The sequence below is a fragment of the Setaria viridis genome, chromosome 9, assembly GCF_005286985.2.
Source record: "Setaria viridis chromosome 9, Setaria_viridis_v4.0, whole genome shotgun sequence".
Lineage (NCBI taxonomy): Eukaryota > Viridiplantae > Streptophyta > Magnoliopsida > Poales > Poaceae > Setaria > Setaria viridis.
Genome location: NC_048271.2, coordinates 1,593,851 through 1,618,877, shown reverse-complemented (window position 1 = coordinate 1,618,877; position 25,027 = coordinate 1,593,851). Strand labels below are relative to the sequence as shown.

Below are 25,027 nucleotides of genomic sequence, written 5' to 3'. Positions count from 1 at the left end.
CTGTCTTTCTCGAGTTTTCTTGCATCTTTCGGTGATGATGGGAGAGCATCATCAGGGTTATATACAATACTATGCTGTAGTACTTTACTAATGCTTTCGTTTCCCAACGTCTCTCTGGGCCTCTAATCGACGCCTTCTCCTTCATTAAGGGCAGGAGTGCTTTGTACGGCTTATAGTTAGGGGCCTTGATGTTCACTTGACTTTTACTTTTTCCTTTTTACTCAATTTTTGGAAGTTCATATCTACTCAAACAAAACAAAGGCCCCAATAAAACTAGAACAATGGGAATAAGAATATGCCTCTTGATGGGAAAGCTCTGCCCTAGGAGTGAAAAATGAACTTTTTACCACCTCTGCCCTAGGATGGGATATGACCCTAGAGTAGCATCTCAACTCAAGATACCTTTATGCCACGCACAGCACAACACTGGATTCCTACAATAAAAAGCAGCACGCAACACAGTGCAGATTTATCCAGCATGCTTTACAGAATACACGGGTCGCATCAAAAACGAAACCCCGGCTTTTCATCACCAATACTTGTGCATTACATGTATGCGCATCCCTTACCCTGTACAAAACTTCATCTGATTATTTACAGCCTCATATCGGAACCCTAGCTGATAAAATGCTCATATACAGCACAAGAAACCAGCAGAGCTTACCAACTGCACCCAAAACAAGAGAAGACAACCAACGAATCTAATGTACATCATCTCCTCTCCACTTGTATTTCACCATTTAACTACGCAAAGACACAGCCTCGATCAAACATTTATTTCCCATATTTCTTTCTCCTTGCTACAATTCTCTTGGTATAGAAAATCCATCCTAGCACATAAGACAGTGTCCTCCACCCTCTGTAAGCCTTAGGCTTCGATATGGTTGCAATGAAGCCTTTCAGTGCAGCTCCAAGATCCTGTGTGTCAAAGGATATGCTGGGATCTACAGGGCCATAATACATATCGCTGAACGGGGGATGATTGCTGTCCTCGTAAACCAAAGAGTTGGAGAACTTATCCAGTGTTTGAGACTCTTGTGGCACTTCGTGGCCACCAACTGGGAGCACCCCTGACTGAAATCGATTTTCATTGCCCACCTCAGTCTCCAGTACACAAGGGTCTAAGGAACTCGATGGTTCCATCGAGAAAATGTCAGGTGATGGTAGAGGCGAATGGCTCAAACCAAAGTCATCAGTAGAAACTTGCGTGGGAAACGGGTTATATTGATTTTCATGCAAAGACAGAGATCTCATATTGAACAGCTGCGAAGGATTACCCACAAGCGTTCCGTTGTCACATGTAAAGACATTCTTCCAGTGTTCATATGCTTGCTTCACAGCCACACGTGCTTCAGCCTGAAAATAGAAAACATGTAAAAACAGATGGTCAAGGTCAGAATGGGTGGGGGTGTAGGAAGCCAGGTGAACTTGTTCAAAAGAACTTAGAAAGTGATGGAACATTACCTTCTCCTTTTCAGTAAGATCATCAACAGAAACAAATTTATCAGATATTAACCCTCTTACTTCTCCAACTACATTGAATACAACACCAGCTTTGTTTAGACTGTCTGGATAGTAGTAATGCACTTTGTCAGTTAAAACACAGGTTTCTGCATGCTCCACGGTGGCCTCCCACATCTTTGTTGACATGCCGCCACCTAATATCTGCATGATTTGAACATAGAGCGGGGTTAATAGTACACATCTTTGATGAACTGCAACTACCCATAGGCAACAAACATGCAGAGCAGCAGAACAAATGAAGACCAGAACAATACCTTCCGAAGCCTAGGACCATCAAGATGTAGTAAAGTGAGAAAATCCTTAACAGTACAGATGCTCTCCCTATTCAAACGCTTGTGAAAAGCACCATCCTTGCCAATTTTCTCCAGGCGCCATACTTCATCATCAAGAAATGGTGGGTGGTGCTTCTTGTACACTGGTCAAGAGGAGACATTGAATTAAATTATATCATTTTAAAAGTATTCAAGGCAATGGAGAAATAGTAGGTCACATCATTCAGTTAGAGAAGGTAGATCAGCGGGATATCAGAATCCTTCACTTAAGGAAACATACTGTTCAACCAAGTCTAGACTCTAGAGGACAACAAGAAATTCATTTTATATTTTTCATGCAATTGTTAAATTAAATGCCACTAGACCAAATCATTCAGAAGCCTAGCATGAGTCCAGCAGAGCAAGAAAGTAAAAGGAGAGCTTGCGCATTGAAACTTGAGAAAATCAGAAACTCACATTCTCCTCGATGATCCTTAACCACAAATGATTCAGTTTTTGCTTCCCGTACTCTAATGCCGTTGAAACAACCATCCTCAGTTCTTGCACCTAGCCTGAACTTTCTGCTCCGTGTCCAACTGGAGTTATCTGTGAATGAAAGTTCCCCTACTGTTCCAATGCCATCAATAAGGCCAACATACACATCTCCAGAAATCAAGGGCCTTTTACCTTCCCTTTCTTTAACAATGTTATTGTTGAATTCTTGAGCTGTCCAATCATCATCTTCTCCACTTTCAAAATCCCCCTCTAGAACTACAATCTCAACCTTCATCAAGGACTCCTTGCCTGATGCTACAACTTGTCTCGTCAAAGTGTCGACTAGAGCAATGGTTATACTTAAGGAGCCCTCTCCTTCAATCTTAGAGCCAGTAAATATTGGAAGAGAAAGTTTAGTCATGAACTGCAGCTTCAAATTCTTTGATGGACATGGGAGAGTGTCCGTGACACTTCTAATAAAAAAATAAAAAAAAACTCATTAGCGATACAGAGACCAACACAAATCATGGTGGTTGTCAAAGTAGTGTTAAAAAACGCCATACCTTGCCATCATAGAGGTATGATTCGCAAATGCTGACTCGATTTCTTCTTTTACCTAGAAATGAACAGACTATCAAAACCATCGGTAGATTGCTAAAGTAACACATGGTTGAAGGCGAACCTAGGCTGTGGTCCCCTGTAAAATTATCTCTGAATTGGAATGGCTGGGCACAAAATAGAAACAGGGAACAAAGCTTTATTTTGTAGGGTTGCCTATACAGCTATTAATATGATACAGATAAAAGCATAGCTTCTCCAAGAAGTAGTTTGGATGTTAAACAAGAATTTGCTGCAGTAACATAAAAACCAAAAACATGGTAATTATTAACCAATTTGCAGGATCGTAGGGGCTCCAATACATAGAATTGGGAACGGTTGAAGTAATTTAAGCATGTTTGCAACTTCTCAATTAGCCAATTGATTGAATGACCCATAACTAATACGCGGGTATAATCAGCAGCAGATACAGATAGTACTATGGATCGTCAAAATAACCAACCAAATGATAGAAATGAAATACAGTCTGAAGGGCGCACATCATACCAAATATCCAAACCCTATGAAATTTCAAGCCACGGAATCGAGAAATGGGAGCACATAATAACGGAAATAAAAGGCGGTCTCACCACTCTCCGGATGAGGGGCTCGATCGCCATGAAGAACTTCTCAATGCTGGTGTTCCGCATCACCTCCGTGATCACACTGCAGGAAGAGGAAGCCACCACAGCCCCGAATCAGAGAGCGACGCCCACTAATCGGCACAATCCAAACCGGGGGATTCCAATCGAGACCGTGAGGGGGGAAGGGCGAACTTACTCGCGGAGGGCGACCCTCGGGCGCTTCGGCTCGCCGGGGCGGTAAGGCAGGGAGGAGGAGGACGAGCTCCCGCCAGCCTCTCCGCCGCCGCCGCCGCGGCGCGGGCCGTCGCTCTCCTCCGGCTGCCTCTTCTGCGACATCTCCGGCCGCCACGCTCGCCACCCCTTCGCCTCAATCGCCGCTTGGTTCGGCTCGCCCACCGCGTCGCAACCGCGGCTTGACCTAACCCCGCGCCGTGCGTGCAGCTCCACACCGCATTCGCTTCCTTGCTAATCTTTTTTTCTTCTTTCTCTAGAAAAAAAAATGACCTGAAAATGCGCGAGTGGGCCATTGGGGGGCAGATCGGCAGTCCAGAACGACCGGTCCACCTGAAACCAGGCCCGGTCGGGCCAGGCCGGCTTTCTTTAAGAGCTTAGTGGGTTGCCGGATTGAACGAAAGATTCGATCGAATACGTTTTTTGCTCTGTTATAAGATTCAGCCACAATTCCTGACCTGATCAAACTAAAATAAACTTGCAACATCTCTAAAAAGGCTTTGCAATCATTGACCAATACGAAATTGATCCATGGAACCTGGACAGCTTTGCAAGAGTTGATCAAATAAACCTGCTCAATTATGCTTCCCCAACTTGCACGGATGGTATCAAACTTTCACCATTGTAATGACGACTAATAGTGAAAATCGAGAATAGGACAAGTGGAGCACCATTAAGAAAGATGATGGCATCACGATGCACTTCTAACGGGACACGGGCGCAGCGACGGCTTGTCATCCTCCTCTCTTTTGACTGCGATCTGAAAGTGAGTGTTCGATCGTAGCCATGACACGCTCCCCCTCGAAGGATAAGCACATGACAATGCGGGGTGCGGTATTGTCAAACTGAGGATAATTAAGGGAAGACCAAGCGTGAAACTGATACATACAACTGATGGACGTAATTCTAATGAGAAATGAAAAGAAAATGACTCCTTATGATCACAACTGTTAACCCGCACATGTCCCGCGAAGCATACGTCAATTTCAGTAGCTCTGTGAATCAGTACCACAGATTTCTTGTCCAAACAACAGCCACAACAGTGCGAATGCAATTCTAAGGCACTCCTTTTCATCCAGCAATTCCAACAGTAAATTTGCTTTCTTCAAATGATGAAATCTGTTCCATTCAGTCTTTAACAGAACCTGCTTAAGCACAAATACAAGAAATACCATCATCAACATCAAGAGAAGAAGGTTTGTGATAAAATTCGGTTAAGTTTCAAATCCAAAACAACGCGAGCAGTAGGAATGTATGATAATGTTGAAGGAGCAGATAGGAAAAGTAGCCATTCTTAGTGACTGCGCAAGGCACATCATCTGAAATTAGAAAAATTGCACCAAACGATTTAAATCTAAAATCAGCCAGTACTCAGTATGAGGGCTATTGCCTAGTGGCGTGAGAGCATCATGATATGAGGTTTAATTTCGTCCTGAGCAGTATCGGTATCAAAGAGCTACATGGTTAACATTCACCAGAATTACAAGAATCAACCTACTTGAAACCCAATGTTACCATTTGGTGATATAACAGATTATTAGACCTATCCAGCACAAGGAAACAAAAGAAAATGGTACATGCAGAAAGACAAACCATATGCATCACATTGCTCAATTATCCATGTTCCAAACAAACTCGGCATATGGAATATACAATTGCAATCAACAACAATTTTGACTATTGTCTTATTATTGGTTCCTCCGGTTAAAGGCAAGAAAAACAAAACTCTCTTGCTTCCTACTTAATCGATGGACAGAGCGCCAGCCATGTGCTTAAAAAACACAGGAAAAATAATGATATCAAAATTAATCAACCAAACGGCTCTTCACCTTTACATATGATCAATTATCCAAGGGCGATCCAGTAAGTTGTGGCACTCTATAGATTCTGATCGAGTAACTTGTGGGTGAGCACTCTACTACAACATGAATTCGTTTGGTAATAGGACACTGGGTGGGCTGTCATTCTACATAGATGATTAATCTACTAGTTGCTGCAAAACACCTAGTGGCAATCCACTACTCAAGGTATAGCTAAACGGACGGCATAAAGAACAGGAGATGGAAACTAACACAATTGTTCTCGTTCCACAGAAACAAGCAACGGCCTCCACAGCTCACCATACCTGTTCTTTGTTTGTAGAAATGCCATATGAAAATTATTATGCGTCCCAAATACATTGTGATTTGAATCTTAATTCCAAATGCAGGACGCAGCACATCTTTGTAGTCTGAACTAGTAACTCACTGTAGGAAGTACACATGGATCACAAGCTAGGACGCAAAATTACTCAAACGAAGGATATGCCATATTCAGTCATTCACAACGGCTCGATGCATATGGTGGGATCTAGTTGATTACTGGTGAGTAATCTCATCGGGGAAGAAGGGGATATCACAAACCCTAGGGACGGCGAAGGCCGGAGGGGAACAGCGACGCTGTTGCCGGGGCCGGCGACGCGGTGCCGTTGCTCATGGGAGAGGGGGCCGCCGCCGCCGCGGCCGGGGGAGCGGCGGAGGAGAGCTCGCGGACGAGGGCGGCGAGGGCCTCGGGGTTGGCGCCGCGGTCGCAGAGCGCCATGAGCAGCGACAGGGTGTGGCGGTCGAGGCCGGTGTCGAGGATCTGGGACAGCTGGAACGCCAGCTCCAGAGACTCCTTCGCCTGCCTCGCCGCAGCCGCCTCCGTCTCCATCTCCGGCGGCGCCGTCGCTTCCGCCTCTGGTAGGTGGTGGCTCCCTGGGTTGAGTACCCTGCGCGGTTGCAACGACGGCTGGTGAAGGCGTAGTTTGGAGTAACAAATCGAAAGGTCTGGCCCCACACGCCAGTGGCTTCTGTAGGGGCTACTCCACATGACAGTGGAAAGATTTCCCAGTTCTTCCTCGTCTGAACAAAGCAACGGCAGCGTAAAAACGGCAACAAAAAAATTCAGGTGGCAATTGCCCTTTTAAGAGTAAAATCACACTACATGCACTATTTCCATCAGGATCCAGAACTTATCGACAATTGACATGTCTCACTAACAGTCCCTTACCAGGCTAACGAGGCTATCATGTTTTACAGAGTTGCGCTAGGAGTACATGGATGTTATACAGAGCAAGTGAGCAACTAACAGAAACATCCATAATCTCATTCTCCTCCCTACAACGAGCTAAATCCTGAAATGCAACTGGAAGTTCAGCATTGTCTGTCAAGCTTGCAGTAACTAGGGGCTCACCATTTACGGGCAAAATTCAGGCAACCATGTGGATCTGAAATGGTATCCACATCCACTGCATATACTAAACTTCCTGAAGCAAACTGCACAATGCAAATAGGCATATGGTCGTGCCATAGTACTGAGATGAAGATCTGAATGCCCAAACTCCAAAAATATGGCTGTTATTCTGCATCTCAACTCCCCTGTTCAGACTGATGGCATCACGATTGCTAATGCGAAGGGTAGCAGCTCCTGGAAACTCACAATGCAAGAAGCTCTGACTCCTTTTCCTCTACCAATGGTTCGTCAGGTAAATGGCCGGTGCCATTATCAGCCTGGGCCTCCCTAGTATATATCTTGGAACCAGGTGATGGCAAATGGGAGTTCGTCATGGGGATGAAACCAGCTGTGGCAGATCCATTTGAGGAATCTATGGCTGATTGCAACTTTTTCAGTTGGGACTTCAGGCATATGATTCGCCCCTTATTCCATTTTGGAAAATGGAAGGATGCTGATAGTGTGTCATTTAGAAAGGAGTAGACAACTTTTGCAGTTGGCAGTCCTCTTGTAATCGTGCTTTTCTCCATTTCTCCCCTCCTGGATAAGTGGATATAGAAGAACCGTCAGACAGACCAAAACAGTCTATAAGGAAAAATATTTTCTTTTCTTGAATCAAGAAGGGAAATATTCACTTAAATTGATAACAGTGCAAACAGTTACATATTATTTTATGAGAATAAAAAAATGAAATAATGCCTATGAAGTATTGTTATCCTATGAAAAAGTTTGGCCTTCAGTTTCACTTGCAGCAAAAATATTCAGTTATGCCCTCAAATGCCCTCTCTTCATGTAAAGTTCAACACTATCGAAATTAGCTTAAAATCAATTTGCACTTCTGTGAATATATGAACCAAAACGACTGAATAGCATTATTGAGGCAATTCAAGAATATACCATAACATAGCAACACAAGGCAATAATACGAAAGGAACATTTGAATCTTAGGCTAAAAGCTTACAATACAACAACAGATGCCAACTGTGGAAGATCTTCATCTCCTTTTAGTCTGTCATAAAGCTTATTGAGCCATACTGACACAGCCACCAGTGCTCCACCTACCGACATCCTGAAATGCAAGCTAATAATGAGTACATCCTGGCAAATAGAAAATCTGGTTGCTTAAGGTAAATACTATGAACGAGAGATATAGCATTACCTATGTACATCTAGTGACCAGACCAGCTTGGTGTCACGATATAATTCAGGAAAGAGCCCAAATTTTACTGCTTGATCCAGAACCCTCGCAGCTCGGGCCTTCTGACCAAACCACCAAAGCACATCAAGGAGAGCATTAAAGAATCGTATACTATAGTCACAGCCTTCCAAAGTACTGTTTTCCAAGGCATATTCAACCATTTGCCAGTTGGAGCTATCATCGTACTCCCCTTTGATTAGGGAAGCAATTACTTGATGCGTACTACTAGCACGATTTGTTTTCATTTCTTCCAGCAGATCATATGCATCAGTCCACCTGAAAAATGCACATTGATTAATTCGTTCAAAAATGAAAATGAAAATTGATTATGGTGTAGTCCTATCACATTGGGTAGAAACAGGGAACATGCGGTTCACAACAATGTTATTGTAATTGACACCAAACAAGAAAATATTTTCAGCGACTCCTAAGTTATGTAAACACAAAAATGCTTGTATCCAAAGCATTGATCGCCTCCTCAACAATTTTTTGATTCAAACTGATAAACACAACTATAGCTACTGTATGATTGTCTATTATCAATGTTCTGAAACCCTGAATAATGTAGGCCATGCCCTGGCCAACCTAAGAATCCTGTACCAGAAAGGGCACACAAAAGAAGGGAAGAAATCTTTTCTATTCCAAAGCATAGAATAAATGTGAATTCATACCCAATAGCACCATATTGGAAACAAGTGGTATCTAGAAGTGTGATTCAACACACCAACAAAACTACAGCTTCTGAAACTGAGTGCTTATTGTATTAGTTGAGGTGAAGAAGGATCAGGATCCCTGATCTGATAAATTATCATCTAAATCTCATTTGACTTCTATCAGCGTATTGGCCAGAGCTCCCAGCCCCACTAAATTTTTTGGAGGCTTAGGGTCATTGTTTACATTGGAAGTTTATGTTCCAATTGCTAGTTTGAACTTTGATTAGCAACCTAAAATCTAGATGGCATTGGAAGTTTCTGTTCCTATTGCTAGTTTGAACTTTGATTAGCAACCTAAAATCTAGATGGCAAGCACATCAAACCGAAGCTCATAAATCTCCTTTCTTATTTCCCCCAAAAAACAGTTAGTTTGATAAGGAAACTAATAACATATTGTTAATATAATGTAACTCTCAGTTAAAAAATGCAATGAGCTGTTTGTTAGCATCAATGTTCCAGTTATAAACCCAGAGCAATCTTCCAGAGAGAATATGACAGTTTGGCAGATTAAAACAAGTAGTCCTTCATCACTACCTGTCGTTCCTAGCATATAGTGACAACATCATGCAATAGGCAATAATGCTGGGCACAGCCACACTAGATTGAAGTTCTTCAAACTGCTCTTTGCTCTCATCTATGACCCCCGCTATGCAGTACGCATTGAGTACCCCCTCAAGGGAGCGCTCATCTGGATTAAACCTGGACTTGCGCATCTCCATGTACGCCTTCACTGCATCATCCAATTGTGCACCCTGGCAATATGCTTCAATGAGGGCATCAAATGAATCTTTGTTTTTCTGAATGCCAGCATTGTTAGTCATCCGAGAAAAGATGGCCTCAGCCTCCTGGAACAGCCCACCCTTAGCATATGCATTTGCAAGAGCATTGTAGGTCTCAATAGTTGGCAAGCTACCGATTTCAGTCATCATGTTGAAAGCGACGTAGGCTTCCTGCATACCAAAAAGAACAGCAATGAACATTTCATTAGAAATTGGATATCTTAGGGCCATGCTAATAAGATCTGGGTTAGTATCCTGACCTCATACATAGCCGCATGGCCAAGAGCTTCAACCAGGCCGGTATAGGCGTCCGCAGTAGGCACCATTCCTTCTCTGGTCATATATTCAAGAACTTCTCTTGCATCCTCATGGAGGCCACCGCGACCACACGCAGCCATGACATTTTCACAGGTCACCATATCAGGCTCTACCCCAGTTTGAAGCATATCATGGAAGAGCTCCACCACCTCCTTGAAGAAGCCACCATCCCCAAATACACGGAAGAGCACATTATATGTGGCCGTATCTGGCGGTACAGCAGTTCTCATCTCACGGAAGAGTTCGCGCACTCCATCAAACCGTCCCTGCCTTCCATAGAGATCGAGCAGGACACGGTAAGTGGCAGCTGTTGGCGCACATCCATCAGCTTGCATCTGCCGCAGCACAGCAACTGCCTCAGCCGTGGCACCAACATGCGTGTGTGCCTCCATGAGTCCCAGATATGCAGAGGCATCTGGCGTGTGCCCCGTGGCCATCATTTCAGAGAACAGCTCAGCGACACGGGAGAGGTTGCCGGCACTTGCAAAAGCATCCACAATGTGGCGATAAGACACAGTGTCCGGGGAGACGCCGGCCTCAAGCATGGTGCGCAGCAGCATTTCAGATTGATCAGCCAGAGAGCGTACGGCGGCAGCGGCGAGGAGGGTGTTGTAGGTGGTGAGGTCGGGGCGCACGGAGGGGGACACGTCGTGCCGCATCTCAGCGAAGAGGCCGAGGAGCATGTCGAAAGGGACGAGTGGGTCAGTGGCGCGTGCGCAGGCCGCGAGCACGGTGTTGTAGGTGGCAGCGGTGGGCGCGACCCCCGCGGCCTTCATCTGGTCGAGCAATGCGCGAGCCTCCTCGTGCAGCGCGTTGCGCGCGTAGGCGGCGATGAGGGAGGTGTAGGAGAGCGCGGTGCGGGACTCGGCGGGAAGGTCGTGGAATACCTCGAGGCACTTGTCGAGCAGGGCGGGGCCCTGGCGCCCGAGAACACCGATGACGATGGCGTGGATGTGCTCGTCGGGGCGGCACCACGACTGGCGCTGCATATACTTGAAGAGCCGCAGCGAGCGCTGCCAGTCGCCGCGGCGGGAGAACTCGCGGTAAACGGCCGCGAAGTCCTGCAGCGTCAGCCGGTGCCGCGCCGTCTCGAGGCAGCGCGCGATGGAGCCCCGCGGCGGCAGGTTGCTCAGCCGGTCGATCAGCGACTCCACCTCGTACGAGTTCCTGCCATTCCCCGCGGGCACCACCTCCTCCCTCCTCGCGGCAGCCGTGGCGGCCCCTGCCCGCTCCAAAGCCGCGAGCCCCGCGCCAGAGCCAGCGCCCGCACGCTCCAGCACCGCGAGCCCGCTGCCCGTGCCTGCACGCTCCAGCACCGCGAGCCTCGCGCCCGCGCCGCCGCGGCTCCTCCTCGGCCCGTGCCAGCTCCTCCTGGCCGTCGGGAAGAGGAGGAGGTCGCAGTGGTAGGACGATGACGCGACGGTGGCGGTGGAGACGAGCGCCATGCGAGCATGCGGCGGCCGCCGGCGGCGGGGGAGGAGGGGTTTAGGATTCCACCACGCCTTGGATTTTGGGGGAGATTTTTGCCTCCGGGAAGTGGATAGAGTCGCGGCCTGAACCTGACCTGTCCGAGCCGTCGGTTCGGTTAAGAAGACTGGTGACTCGGACGCGCCGCGACCCTTCCGTTTCTTTTCTTTCTTTTCCCCAACTCGCCGCCCCGCCGCCACCAGCAACGGGGTCCACATCGCGGCAGCATCTCACCCCCCAGGCTCCTGCTGTTCCATGGCGGACGGAGACGGCGCGGCGGCGTCGGGAAAGCTCACGGAGCACTCCGCCAGCGGCGCCGAGAAGGGGCTCCCCAGGAGGGGCAAGGTGAGCACTTCCCACTCCCAATGTTTTTGGTTCCAGATAGGGAGATGTCGAGGGTTTGGGAGCGGAGTACGAGTCCTCTTATCTCATGATTTGGAATCTAGCGGAGGTGGCGGGATGCAGGATCGAGCTCGTTTTCATTATCCCGTGGCCATGGCTGCGCCGCCGCCGGTGAGGTAGTTCCCCGGTAGGGCAGCGTTGTTCCCCCATCCTAGGATTTAGTTCGGAAATTTCACCCTGAATCAATCATGTGCACACTCTCTCTCGACAAGTGCTGAAGTCATATTGTACAGCAGTCTAGGATAATACAACAATCTAGGTTAGGCAGCAAGAGATAGCAATAGCATGAGGATGAGGTCAACATGAGAGATATGTTCCAATGCACCCCCTTTAGTTAGGGCAGTGAGAGGATTTGCTCAAAAATAGCTCTGATATATGTGGCATTCAGCTTAAGTGCTTTTTTTTACTGCTTGTTGTTAGAGCTCAGAGTGCTAACAAGCAATATATCGATTCTGTCATGTGTTGGTTTGTTACATCTAACTGATTGTGCTTGCTTTAAACAGATAGATACAGAAATTTGTGATGATAAATATGTATTTTAGGGAATGTATGGTCCAGTTTTCATGATAAGAACTTGGTTTTGCAGTCTCTTTCCGGAAGGACATTAAACACTGCACAGATTCCGCTTGTCGCAAGCCATCCAGAGGTGTATGAGCCATGTGATGATTCCTTTGCCCTTGTTGATGCACTGCTCTCAGACAAAGCACAACTTTTGACGCTGCAGCCAAGGTTATGTATGGAGGTAGGGTGCGGGAGTGGTTATGTCATTACCTCTCTTGCAATCATGCTCAGGCAATTAGCCTCTGGAACCCAGTACCTAGCGACTGATATCAACAAACATGCTGCCGAGACAACTCAAGCAACCCTTGAAGCCCATGGCGTGCATGCGGATGTGATTGTTACTGATATCGTGTCTGGTCTTGAGAAACATCTAGCTGGTATGGTTGATGTGGTAGTTATTAACCCTCCTTATGTGCCAACTCCAGAGGAAGAAATTAGATGCAAGGGCATTGCTTCGTCTTGGGCTGGAGGGTTGAATGGGCGCCAGGTGATAGACAGGATCCTTCCTGCTGTGCGAGAGATCCTATCAGAAAGAGGGTGGCTGTACATGGTGGCCCTCGAAGATAATGATCCTTTGGACATATGTCATCTGATGAGCGAGATGGGGTATGCATCACGTGTTGTCTTGAAAAGATGTACTGAGGAGGAGAGCCTTTTTGTTCTCAAGTTTTGGCGAGATCCGCATACTGGTACAAGTGCGTCCCCTAAATCTCCTAAATCTGAGTCTTGGTTCTCTCAGTTGCCTTTCAAATCCCTTTGGCACAAGGGTTCATAGCAGTTCATGGCCTCGTCAGTTTGGAGTCTTCAGTTCTGAAAAAAGATCAAAAAATCCTTTGCAAATTGTGTTTGGATGAAATGTAACAGTTGATTTCTGACTTGCCATGGACACTCAGAGTACAAGAATCAGCCCAACCTGATTGGTTGAAGGTGTGAACCAAACAGGTTTAGACCAGAAAGTATTGAACCTTTTTATTTTGGTAGCTTAAATTGTTATCTTGTGTTCTCGTTGTGTGTGTATATATTGTACTATTGAATCCTATCGCGCTGCATTTGGATTCCGTGTTTTGATATGGATCTGTTGCTTTGAGAGTTCGATTATTTGAATATGAGAGGAAATAATACTTTTCTTGTGCCCTGTACGAGATCAGCTACAGGAATGCCAGCATCAGGTATATTGTTTAGAAAATTTGTTTTATTTGCACTCTAGAGTCTGGACTCTGGAGCACAGTTACGTTGCAAAGAATTCCACATACAGCAGCTCGCTTTAGTAACGGCATATCAGCGTTAGAAGTTAGAACTGATACAGTCGCCCTTTCTGTCAGATAACACAGGACAAGGCGAATTCCCAGTTCCAACTCACAATCTGACGAGAAAAGCAACATATTTGTCACAAGATCAATGAATTTTTTATGATGTTCGGCTTGAAACCTCAGATCCAGAGCTTGAGAAGTACTCTTCCGTTCCAAATTGTAGATTGTTTTGGCTTTTCTAAATTTATAGGTATTATTATGCATATGTCTAGATGCATAATAATATCTATGAAGCGCATAATAATATCTATGAAGCTAAAAAAGTTAAAATGACCTACAATTTGGAACGGAGGGAGTATTTTTTTTTACGGTTATTATCTCAATTAATCTTCAGACCAGTGGTCCAAAAAAGAAAAGAGATCTTCATACAGTGAGACTGAAGTATGTTTCACTTCGCAAAACAGCACTTCCATCTCCGGAACTAACGACTGATACTTACTAATCTGCAGCAGTATTGTGCTAATTGGAATGACAAGCTTTGGTAGGCCCAAGTCAACGTGTTATTAGAACTGAAACTTGACGGTCGCCTCTTATTTCAAGAGTTTGATAACACAGTACAAAGGCGAATTCCTAGTTCCAACTCACAACCATGCATTGAGTTGGAACTAGGAATCGTTCTGCGTGTTCATGGCCGGTCCATGTTGCTTGTACGACGTGCGCGCTAGCCACAACGGCGCCGGCGCTCCGGCGAGCCACTGCGTGCCGTGGACGCGGAGCTCACGCGGCACGACTGCTCACGCTTGTTGGCCATGGTTGGCACGGTGCAAGCAGGGGATGCCACGGATGCTGACCTGTTCCAAGAGGAAGTAGCCGGAGGCAACCAACGCCCGGGGTGCGGCGGCTCTCCGCCTCTCCGGCAACCCACGGCACGCAGATACTGACCGGCCGGGGGACGACGGTATTTCAAATACCGTCCACCCCTGGGCCCTGTCGGCCGTTGGATTCGACTCGTGCGGTCCAGATTGGGCGGATTTGCCCTCGGAGGAGTCGGCCGTCCTCGTCAGGCATGCGCGGCCGTGCGGGTGCTGGATGGCGCCAGCGCCATGGCGGAGGACGGACGGCCATGCCGGGTGCACGCGCGGCGGTGAAATCCCCCGCGAGCTCGCCGCTGCGAACTCCGGTTCGCCGCCACTTCGTTCAGAGTCCTCGCGCGCTCTGGCCTGGCGTCCGTGGGGCCGCCGGCTCCTACCTCGTCGCCGCCGCCAGCGTTGCCGACTGCTCCAACTTCCATTGCTGCGCAGGGTCGAAGAGGACGGTGGGCCAGAGGGCGCGGCCGCAGCAACGGCGGGATGCTTTGCGTTGCAGGTTCGAGACTTTCAGAGTGGTCAGGGAGACTGAGGCGGGCGCTACCATTTGAACAGAGGCTGGTATCTGACGAACAACAGCATACTTGTCGCAAAGAGAAGTTATCTGCACCCAGTGACGAACAACAACAACAACATACTCGTCACAAAGCTTGCTCCATTGAGTCGTCCTCATCTTTGCACAGTCATTATCTCAATTAATCTTCAGACAGCTGGTTTCAAAAAGAAAAAGATCTTCAGACGACGACACTGAATTACTCCGGAGTAATCTGCAGCAGAATTGTGCTAATTCGTTGGAGGCACAAGCTTGTCCATCAAATAAGAAACTTGGAGGCAACAAGATTCAACCCGCCACTGTGATTTTGGCGTTTCTGTGTTCCGATTAAGCATGCGATCGAGGAAAGCTGGATGCCAAGCACGTCAAGCGCGAACAATCTGAAACTCCCAAGACAAAATGCCACATCCTTGCTCGATTTGCACCCCCAAATGGAAGACGGATCGATGCACGAACTGTTCTGCGTGTTGTTGGAGCCGAAAATGCCAAACCGTTGGTGTTCAATTCTCGTGGCCGGTGCAGGATCGAGGCTTCAGTCTGGTCAGGGAGACTGAGGCAGGCAGCAGGCGCTACGCTACCATTTGAACAGAGATCAAGCCACGTGTACATACATCACACTACATTGGATCAAACAAACAACCCAACCAGCTCAAACAACCCAACCAGCCGAAGCAGTTTCACCCAGTCCTGTCCATGTAACACCTTCTCAACCAGCCCAACTTTCCATCAGTTGTCCTTAACTTGCAAAATATTATTTGGTTGTTACTTCTGTATGTCAGCATTTTTTCTTCAGTAGTTCTCGTCTAACTAAAGCTGCAGAGTGCAGACCTGCAGTGATACAGCTATGTTATGATTGTCCACGAGAAGTGTATAACTTTCCTTATTATGTTGCGAGCAAAAGATAAACAAGGCTTTTTCAGATATTCTACAATCTCAGAACCACCAGAGTTGTGAAGTTCATCCATTAGAGCCATGGGATGAATAATGAATCTAATCTTACACGTTAGAGGATGGCATGAGACAGCATGAAATGGCTTACCTCTGCAATGCGATTTCCTTTCCAGTTAACAGTAACTGTGGAGCCTATCTATTCAAGTAAGAGAAGGGACACCTAAATGATCAAGTCAAGTCTGACGCTCCAGGCTGCAGTAACGTCTGTGCAAGAACATTTGCTGCCATGCAAGTCAGAAGTCACCTTGTGCATGAGAGGGAACCATGGATACCACCATTCTTAGCATGATTAGACATATGAATTCTTTTAAGCTATCTCATTTCAATTTGGTGAAGGGCTAAATGATCGAGCATTGCTTAAGTGTAATTTCAGCCAAGATGGCAGCAAACTGATGAAGAAATTTTCAGACGAACCAGACTGAATATATTCAGTACAAAATTAGGTTGAAGATTTGTACTAGCATCTGTGTTACAAGAATACAACAACATCTCTAATAACTACTCCTCATGGCACAGACGATTCAGTACAAAATTAGGTTGAAGATTTGAAGCAGATATTTCAAGTCCTCATGGCCACAGACGATGGCTTCCTCGGAACCTCTCCGATGTGGTCCTCTCTGCCGCGTTCTCTGAATTTGTGCGCCGCCCGCCGGCCTCGCCGTCGTTCTGTTCAGTGCCGGCCGATTCAGACGATGCAGCAGAGCTTTGGCCATCAGGTCTGACGATCATATCTGCTCCAGTCCTGCAGATGAGGCCTTAAGAGCAGAGACTACAAACATGCACTTCCCTCGAGCCCAAACTTGTGTGCTCCAATCATAAACTGGAAACCACGTGCACTTTCACACAACTCGAGCTTCGAGCGATGATGCATCAGTAAAATTCTCTATAATAGACTTTTATCAAAATTTTAAAATAGACTTTCCTTCTTCCTGGCCCAAACCATGGGCCGATGCTTGCATGTTACGCATTCGTGGGCTTGGCCTGGGCCACAAAGCTGGCTTGGGACTTTTGGGCCCAGCCGTCCTAGCGCAACCCAAATCGTTCGTTCGCTCCGGCGAAGGCTGCACGGCCTCGTTCATCTCGCCGCCTCGTCGGTCCTCTGCAACGGCGGCTGCGGCGACAAGGAGGGTCAGGGTCACTTCCGCGGCTACTCGCTCCACCGCTCCCGGCCGTTGATTAGTCCCCCTGCGGAGCGCTCGCCTGAGCGGGAGAGATCCGCCGCTGGGTCCGTCCGAGCCGTCAATGGAGGCGGCGGCGGGCAGCAAGCGCGCGTACAGCATCATCGTGCCCACCTACAACGAGCGCCTCAACGTCGCCCTCATCGTCTACCTCATCTTCAAGCACCTCCCGTAAGCACAATCCGCCTGCCGTCTGCCGCTGATCTGTCCCTCCTCAGTTGTCACGGTTGTGTCGAGATCGCCTTGGTAGACAACATCGTCGGATTCGAATTCGTTAGGTGCGATTCGGTTCCGTATGATTAAATCGGAACAAAATTAGCGCCTAACCGCACTAGATCTGATCTGGCTGTGTGAATGGAATTACCCCTATCTGTTTAACAACCTTTTGCTCTGAGATCCGACTGCAGGCACATGTGAATTATGTAAAGTAGAATCGCTTATCAGTCCATGATGCATTCAAATTGATGATAGAGCACCTTTATGTCCTGTCGTTCATGCAATTAAAACTCCACCATGTGGCCATTAACCAGCCCTCCCTTGAGCTCTGCTTGCGCATCTTTCTGTTTAGAGTTACAGAGTTCTAACCATGCCACTAATGTTGAAGCTATCACTGTCCACTTGCTTTTCTGAGAACAACAAATGAAAAGATTTCTAGTGCTATTTTGACAATATTAAAGGTAGAGTTTGCTTGCTTATCGAAGTCTTGAACTGTCATAATGATGCTATGGTCCTGCTATAAAAAGAGATTATTCATTCAGCAGTTTTCATTTCTACTTGCATATTTTGGACCGTACAGGTCATAGACACCCTTCATCCTAGTACTGACCTGCTGGGTGTGCCTAATTCGCGCTATTAGACTAACAAAAACTTGAAAATCATGTTATGAGTTTATCAGCTATGCCAAATAGGTCATGAGAAGCTCTCCTGATGCACTATTAGGTATTGCAAGTCTTGGCTTGTTCCATATCTCTTTTTTTAGAATAGCCATCTTAGAATGACATCATGCATTACACCGGCATTATTTAAGTTTCATTGTTTGCTGGAAGCTTGCTACTTTCGTGAAACAGAAAAACTCATTCATATAGGTATGTTGCCAAATTCTTACATATCATAAAACCTGAGTTCAAATTTTCGACCTCAGGGATGTGAACTTTGAGATCATTATTGTGGATGATGGTAGTCCAGATGGAACTCAAGACATTGTAAAACAATTGCAGCAAGTGTATGGTGAAGATCGTGTTGTAAGTATCTTCTAAAATATGCTCCCAGTCAGCTTGAAGTTTTTGTATATGTGGTCTCATTTTTTCCCTTTTTAATTTGGTACCATGGCTTAATGCATTGTCTTTGGCCTGACACGATGCCAGTTACTGCGAGCTAGGCCTAGGAAGCTAGGACTTGGTGAGTTTAGAACTCTGATTTATGTTTTAATGAATTTATGCCATCCATTTGTATTAAGTAGCAACTGCAAATATCCAGGTACCGCATATTTGCATGGATTAAAGCATGCCTCAGGGGAATTTGTTGTTATCATGGATGCGGACCTATCTCACCATGTATAAATCTCTCACCGTTTGCTTTGTTTTTACACCTTTTGCTATTCTGAATATTTTTCTTCCTAGCTTGCTGACTATTTTTCCCCACTCTGAACAGCCAAAGTACTTGCCAAGCTTTATTAGGTAAGACTCTTATCTCGGAAGACATAAGAGTTATTGGATTCTACTGCATATTATTTTACAGATATTAATCCACATCCTCAATCTAATTTTGTGTGCTGATAATTCTCAGTCTGACTGATCCGAAAATATCTATAGTCACAAAAAGATAATATTGTCATAGGTTTTTTAATCCAATAGTCACTTTGGGCCCTTCACTGAGGCTACTGATATGAATTAGCCTTGAAGAATGTGTCTTTTTGTAATCATGTTCTTTCCTTAACCAGGAAACAAAAGGAAACTGGTGCTGACGTTGTAACCGGCACACGTTATGTTAAGAATGGTGGTGTTCATGGTTGGAATCTCATGCGCAAGCTAACTAGCAGAGGGGCAAATGTTCTTGCACAGACGTTACTACAGCCTGGAGCTTCAGACTTAACTGGATCGTTTAGGTGTGCCTTCTTTTATCTTGAACAGAACAGACACCTTTCAATCACTGTCTTTTGATGAATATTATTTCATAATAGGCTATATAAACGAGATGTCCTGGAAGATTTAATCTCCTCATGTGTCAGCAAGGGCTATGTGTTCCAGATGGAGATGATTGTTAGGGCTACCAGGAAAGGTTACCACATTGAAGAGGTACTACTGTGTTGTCTGATTTTTCATTCGTGCAATAGGAGCATTGGATCATCTCTTGGCAGTGGTAAATGAAATTTTGATTGCCCTCTCCTCTCCAGGTTCCAATAACGTTTGTCGACAGAGTGTTTGGAATTTCGAAACTTGGTGGATCTGAGATAGTTGAATATTTGAAAGGCCTCGTGTATCTGTTGCTCACAACATAATTGAAGATGTACTGCAGGCGTCTAACTTCTTGGGTAAAACCATGTTACAGAGAATTTTGCTGATGTGTAACTGCAGCTTGAGCTGCATATCACTACTTATGTCTCCAACTTGCAAATGGATTATTGTACACAAGTCTTGGTTTATCAGTGCATTATTTCACACAACATGGTGGCCCCTCCTCTCTGTCGAGTTTCAGTACTTCTTTGTTAAATGGTTTATCATTATGATGTGGAATGCTTTGCCTCCGTTATTTTACAGTGCAGGCACATGTATGTGTCTGCGGAACTTTTGCTGAATGTGTTGTTCCTATGCTATTCATCTTGTATCTGATTTTCATTAACGAAGTAAACAAATTTATGAACTACTACGTCCTGCCATCTTGACATGTCTATGTGCGGTCAGACTGTTAATGTATGGCTGCAGAGGCAAGGTATTCAATTTTCTTGATCAGATCCTGCTTCTCTTGATTCACTTCAGTGCTCCGCTTGGAAGTAGTCACGTGCAGGGATACTGAACTAGAGGGATCACTTCATGCTTTCGGAGCAGAAAATTTGCCTTCTATACCTTTTTATGAATTATCAGAGATCAGACATGAATGATGTATGTTGGTCTCTGCAAAACGAGGATTGCTGTTTGTATGTCTCGGTCTGATCAAAGATGTTCAGGTCACCATGCCTTGACAAGCCACACATCTCACTCTGAGTAATCGATGTTACGAAGACTCTTTTCTTATATCTCCTCTGATGAGGATTCTTAAGACAATCCAGAAATAGAGAAAATCCAACTCAGATCTTCCAGTTAATATCTTAGCGTTGCTTGGATGCTAGACCTGATCGATTGTTTTTGCATTTTTCACTGCTGAAACAACACGTGATATCGGTAATCTCACCACGGATCACAACTAGATGATAATGGTACCCCCAAAAAATGATAGAAGGCCGGGCCTCCCGTGACGCCACCGCTTGCACTGGCCACCTTCAGCTCCAACAAACACCCCAAACACAAAATAAAGGTTGGGGGTTGAAACTCAGCTGAATATTATTTGAACATGGCGTTTCTCAACTTACCTCTCATCATGAACTATATAATTTCTAGCCCTGTGTCTTTAAGCACATCAGAAATCCATCTTAGAATGCCACGGATAATACAGACACATTGGTAGCCTCAGAACATGACAGCAACACAAATAAACGCGTAGCTCAAAGAACCACGTAGGAGAATGACATCAAGACACGATATTTGTTAACGAGGTTCGGCCAATGCGGCCTACATCCCCAGGGCAATGACTACGGGCGCTCCTCCCCGAAAACAACAGCTTGACATTGAGTCATCTTACATCGCACCGATGGTGCCCTTGTGTTTACGTACTAAGCTACGCCAAACTTGCGCGAAGCTAATTAGCACACATGCATCAGCTAGTTCTAGCCAGTGCTGCACATCAGAAGGCGAGGCCCTCAAACAAGCCGGCATCTGGTGGTGCCGTTGCTGTCGGCGTGCCGCAGCATCTGCTCATCATGAACTCGTCCACGTTCTCGTCGTAGCCCAACAACTCGCCGATGGTGAACCGGGTGCTGTCCTCAAACTGAAACTGCTGCTCTTCGGCCGGCAACAGGGACTGGGTGTTGTGCTGAAGAAACTGCTGCTCTTCGGCCGGCAACAGGGGCTGGGTGTTGTGCTGAAACTGTTCCTCTTCGGCTGGAAACAGGGACTCAAGCATCGCCATCTTGTCGTCAGTAAACAAGGGCTGCTGCACATGATCCAAGAAGTCCAGATCGACGAAGGAGCAGGCCTGCGCGTGACTCATCTTCGATGGCAGGGACTGAGCGTGGTCGCTCGTCGCCTTCCTCTTGCAGCCGGACAAGCGCTGGTTCGTCGGCTTCGACTTGGCTCTAGCGAGGGATGAAGAGGAGCGGTAAATCTTGCAGAGGACGTGGTCGTCGCCGCCGCCGCCGTGCTGGTCATCGTATTCAAGCATACACCATCCCATGCGGTTAAACGATCTGCTGGATCCTTCTTTGCGACCGTAGGACAGATTGCGGACGGTGGCGCCGTCCAGACCCTTGACGGGCTTCGGGCTGGACTCCGAGTGCCAGCAGGTATCGCCGCCGGCAATCGATCGCTGCCTGTGCCCGCTGTGGTCCCCTTTGGCATTCTTGAATCGCTTGGGGCAGTACAAGTACCAGATGGCGTTGTAGCCGCCTTTGTCGAGATCGGTGCCCGGCACCGGCTCCAGGTTGGCGACGAGGTCCGCGGGGGCGGCGGAGCAGACATCGGCGCGGTGGACGAAGCTGAAGTCGGCGACTCCGGAGCGGATGCTACTCAGGAGGGCGATCGACGACGCGTCGTCGCGAGTGCGGAAGCCGCGGTCCTCCGCAGCCATGCTGTCGATGAATTTCGTTCCCGGCGAGAGAAGGGGAGGGACGATGGAAATCGAAGGTCTCGGCGGGTTTGGTTTTCCCGGCGAGACCGCGAGAGGAGGGGAGGGAAGATGGAAATCGCAGGTGCGTGGCGTGGCGCAGTGCAGTTCCGGCGGCCGCTAATAAAGACTAGGATGGCGGCGTGGTGATCAAAGCCGGATCGGTGTAGGCACAGGAATGGCGTCGATCCTAAGCATGGATTCTGCTGGTTTTTCCTGATGTTCGGCTGTCGATGGATCAGCGTTCGGAACGGATGAAGAAGGGAACACGACGAGGAATGGATGGTTTCCTCAATTCCTCCAGAAAACACAAGAGGAAGAAGCATTAACGGGCTCAAGATCAAACGACGAAGCCTATCTGTACAGGAAAGACGGGGTGGGTGGATCTCAGCCGTCGTGCTCGCCACCTATCGCCGATGTTGGCCGCTGCCGCCGAGCTCGGTCGCGGTGACCCTCGTGGGCCGCCATGTTCGCCGTCGAGGACGGCGCAGAGACCTTCGTAGGCTCTCAGCAATGCCAGCCCATAAGCTAGGAAAGTCAATTTAAAAAATTATTCTCTGAATTTGTTTCTGAGAGCAGAGGCTTTGGATATCACAAGTCAGTGCCCTAAACTGGTTAGTTCTATTGATATCTCCAAGGCCAGTTGTGAAAAGGCTGAAATTGGACGAGCTGAATAACAAATGCATTCGCTCAGCATGTTATGAACACAATCTTCAACCGAATCAGAAGAATGTGCTCTCTCGATGTGGATGAGAAGCAAACGGGATATTTGAACACACTATTGCAATACTGCTAGAGTAGACTGAGTAATCGTCAGGAAAGTCGGTTACAATAGTATAGGGAATGAAACAGGACATAAACATAAAATACAAACACGCATTATCTGTCCTTAACTGATCCTTGGCAGTTTCAGAGTAAAAATGCTTTTGGAAAAGCCATCCGCAATGCTCCCATGTTGATACAAATATGTTAAAACAATGTGTGCCGAAAGATGAATTATCATCCCAAACAGCCTCTTGGATTGTATATCACATAGAAGATGCGGTATGGAAACCTTGAAAGGTCTACACGACAACCAAATACAATAAACACAAACTATTGTCCATCAACAAAAAGGCCCCCTCCCGCCTTCTTGCTCCTTTTGGTTGCTTGTGTCTGCCATCTAAAATTGACTGCTGATCCTTTTCAATCCTCGGTTTTCGCCTTTTCTAGCTTCTGTAATGGACAACAGTAGAAGTTAGCATGCAGCCCAGAAGAATGTGCATAGCAAAAATACAGTAAACAACAGAGTACAACCCATCTTTGAAACAAGAATAAAGGCAAGGTGCTACCACAGGAGTTCAGAGTATAGATTTAGAGAATACAAGCCTTAACTAAGGTAACCCAAAATGATTACTCAGATTCCACACTCTTATATAAATGCATAATGTTAATCTAGCACCCATGGGTTTAGCAAACAGCAAGGCAAGTATTTGCCATTACCCAATAACTTGTTTGAATGCTATACTGGACTTAAATAGTTAAATAGAGAGCTCGATATCCCCATGTAACCAATATCAGAACAGGAAATGTTACCAGGTGTTTACATTTATCAAGAGCAACAATTTCTTTGTTACCAAGCTGAAACCACACCCAGCATATAACATGACTTCTGCATTCCATAACTGATCAATCACACTGAGGTTTACCTATACTAATACCACTAAACAGGGACTGCAAATCTTATATGGAGAATTCCTTTTCTAAGCTCCAGAGAAATGAAAGCATATGATCCCCAAAATTTTACGATCACTTCAATTAAAAAGTGCATCAAGTTCGCAATGAACCAAAAATATATATTCCAAATAAGTTGTAGCCTAAAATCAGGCATGCTATCCACATTCCAGGTGCGATGAGGATTGAGGATGGTCCGAACGTTGGTTTTCACATGATGAAGAATAACATCATTGTACTTTGCAGCAAACACTTGATGACACCTAATCTTGGTACCTAGATAGGTTCTAACAACGACTCCTCCTACACGAAACAGGTAGCAAATATATACATACGCCCAACAGGATCACCGAATTATCATGTTAACGCTTGCAAAGCACAGGAATACAGTTACTTACCACCCATTGATTGATAACAAGAATCACGTGACCGCACTCACATAGCCACCCATCATTGCTAATTTGAAAGAGCATGGCCAAATTCTTCATAATAGGCAGAAACTTGGTCACTAATCAACGCAGACATGATTTTGACATTACCATGAGAATCCAGAAGTAATGACCTTGTTATTTACACTAGAGCATACAAAACATCCTATTCTAAACCACAAAGATATTTAACACAAGTAGCTTCACCACCGTAGTTCGCTTTGCACCAAAAATTCAACGGCACGTAAAGTTCATACCCAAAAACAGAATATACTAAGTAAACTAATTTGAGAAATGGAATAAGTTTCTAACAAACTAGCAAACATGCATGCGTAATGGGATCACCGAAATATCATGTAAACGCTTGCAAAACTGACCCGACGCCCGGGAAGACGGTCTCTTCGCATCCGCTCAGAAGACGAAATCGCAACAGCAGCGTCGATCTAGCCAGCCACGGAACAAACCAAGCGAGGCAACAAACAATAACCGGGACAGCACTCACGCCGCCACGCATCGTCGCTAATTGCAAGAGCCTGGTCGAATTCGGCACAAGCAGGCATCGAATCGGCCGGAGAGGAGTGGAGAGATCCGAAATCGAGGCCCGCCAAAGCCCAGCGAAGGGGCGGGGTTGGGGAGAGGGCGGCGGGATGGGGTTTCGCTTACGGATTGCTCGGAGTGCCATGAGAGGCCGCGGTAGACGTTGACGGAGAAGGTGGCGGCGAGGTAGAGCGTGGCGACGCCGAGCCCCGCCGTCAGCGCCTTGAACGCCAGGTCGCCCACCGCCATCGCGCCGCTACTCTTC

General features: G+C 46.5%; 5 protein-coding genes across 6 annotated transcripts; 2 read left to right on the top strand and 3 right to left on the bottom strand.

The window, feature by feature from the left end:
- Positions 1–482: 482 nt before the first annotated feature.
- On the bottom strand, positions 483–3,904 carry LOC117840337 (calmodulin-binding protein 60 A). Of its 2 annotated transcripts, none has more exons than XM_034720841.2 (7): positions 3,648–3,904; positions 3,458–3,533; positions 2,834–2,886; positions 2,253–2,743; positions 1,779–1,939; positions 1,465–1,665; positions 483–1,356 (listed from the first exon to the last, which is right to left on the bottom strand). In XM_034720841.2, exons 1-7 carry the CDS (start codon positions 3,785–3,787, stop codon positions 775–777), a joined length of 1,704 nt encoding a protein of 567 aa, XP_034576732.1. In that variant the 5' UTR covers positions 3,788–3,904; the 3' UTR covers positions 483–774. The 2 variants fall into 2 exon arrangements, with proteins under 2 accessions (XP_034576732.1, XP_034576733.1); XM_034720842.2 differs by having other exon boundaries at positions 2,253–2,740.
- A 615-nt stretch (positions 3,905–4,519) lies between these two features.
- LOC117840341 (uncharacterized) lies at positions 4,520–6,532 on the bottom strand. Its single transcript, XM_034720846.2, has 2 exons — positions 6,085–6,532; positions 4,520–4,827 (listed from the first exon to the last, which is right to left on the bottom strand). Exon 1 carries the CDS (start codon positions 6,530–6,532, stop codon positions 6,086–6,088), a length of 447 nt encoding a protein of 148 aa, XP_034576737.1. The 3' UTR covers positions 4,520–4,827; position 6,085.
- A 73-nt stretch (positions 6,533–6,605) lies between these two features.
- Positions 6,606–11,517, bottom strand: LOC117840335 (uncharacterized). The gene is made up of 5 exons (XM_034720838.2): positions 9,885–11,517; positions 9,380–9,795; positions 8,094–8,408; positions 7,896–8,003; positions 6,606–7,474 (listed from the first exon to the last, which is right to left on the bottom strand). Exons 1-5 carry the CDS (start codon positions 11,385–11,387, stop codon positions 7,138–7,140), a joined length of 2,679 nt encoding a protein of 892 aa, XP_034576729.1. The 5' UTR covers positions 11,388–11,517; the 3' UTR covers positions 6,606–7,137.
- Positions 11,518–11,557: 40 nt separating this feature from the next.
- LOC117840339 (uncharacterized) lies at positions 11,558–13,470 on the top strand. The gene is made up of 2 exons (XM_034720844.2): positions 11,558–11,754; positions 12,398–13,470. Exons 1-2 carry the CDS (start codon positions 11,665–11,667, stop codon positions 13,145–13,147), a joined length of 840 nt encoding a protein of 279 aa, XP_034576735.1. The 5' UTR covers positions 11,558–11,664; the 3' UTR covers positions 13,148–13,470.
- Positions 13,471–17,044: 3,574 nt separating this feature from the next.
- LOC117835919 (dolichol-phosphate mannosyltransferase subunit 1) lies at positions 17,045–19,832 on the top strand. Its single transcript, XM_034715251.2, has 8 exons — positions 17,045–17,341; positions 18,312–18,411; positions 18,535–18,568; positions 18,647–18,723; positions 18,821–18,846; positions 19,110–19,274; positions 19,350–19,464; positions 19,563–19,832. The coding sequence occupies exons 1-8, from the start codon at positions 17,235–17,237 to the stop codon at positions 19,665–19,667; spliced, it is 729 nt and encodes a 242-aa protein (XP_034571142.1). The 5' UTR covers positions 17,045–17,234; the 3' UTR covers positions 19,668–19,832.
- Positions 19,833–25,027: the final 5,195 nt, after the last annotated feature.

Excerpts from the sequence above, each read along its gene's own strand:
- LOC117840337 (XM_034720841.2), bottom strand. The coding sequence starts at position 3,787 with ATGTCGCAGAAGAGGCAGCCGGAGGAGAGCGACGGCCCGCGCCGCGGC. Across the intron at positions 2,744-2,833 it reads CATACCTCTATGATGGCAAG|AAGTGTCACGGACACTCTCC; the intron begins GTATGGCGTTTT and ends TTTTTTTATTAG. Across the intron at positions 1,357-1,464 it reads ATCTTACTGAAAAGGAGAAG|GCTGAAGCACGTGTGGCTGT; the intron begins GTAATGTTCCAT and ends TTCTATTTTCAG.
- LOC117840341 (XM_034720846.2), bottom strand. The coding sequence starts at position 6,532 with ATGTGGAGTAGCCCCTACAGAAGCCACTGGCGTGTGGGGCCAGACCTT.
- LOC117840335 (XM_034720838.2), bottom strand. The coding sequence starts at position 11,387 with ATGGCGCTCGTCTCCACCGCCACCGTCGCGTCATCGTCCTACCACTGC. Across the intron at positions 9,796-9,884 it reads GCCATGCGGCTATGTATGAG|GAAGCCTACGTCGCTTTCAA; the intron begins GTCAGGATACTA and ends TTTGGTATGCAG. Across the intron at positions 7,475-7,895 it reads TTGGCATCTGTTGTTGTATT|GAGGGGAGAAATGGAGAAAA; the intron begins GTAAGCTTTTAG and ends CCACTTATCCAG.
- LOC117840339 (XM_034720844.2), top strand. The coding sequence starts at position 11,665 with ATGGCGGACGGAGACGGCGCGGCGGCGTCGGGAAAGCTCACGGAGCAC. Across the intron at positions 11,755-12,397 it reads GGCTCCCCAGGAGGGGCAAG|TCTCTTTCCGGAAGGACATT; the intron begins GTGAGCACTTCC and ends TTGGTTTTGCAG.
- LOC117835919 (XM_034715251.2), top strand. The coding sequence starts at position 17,235 with ATGGAGGCGGCGGCGGGCAGCAAGCGCGCGTACAGCATCATCGTGCCC. Across the intron at positions 18,724-18,820 it reads ATGCGGACCTATCTCACCAT|CCAAAGTACTTGCCAAGCTT; the intron begins GTATAAATCTCT and ends CACTCTGAACAG. Across the intron at positions 19,275-19,349 it reads GACTTAACTGGATCGTTTAG|GCTATATAAACGAGATGTCC; the intron begins GTGTGCCTTCTT and ends ATTTCATAATAG.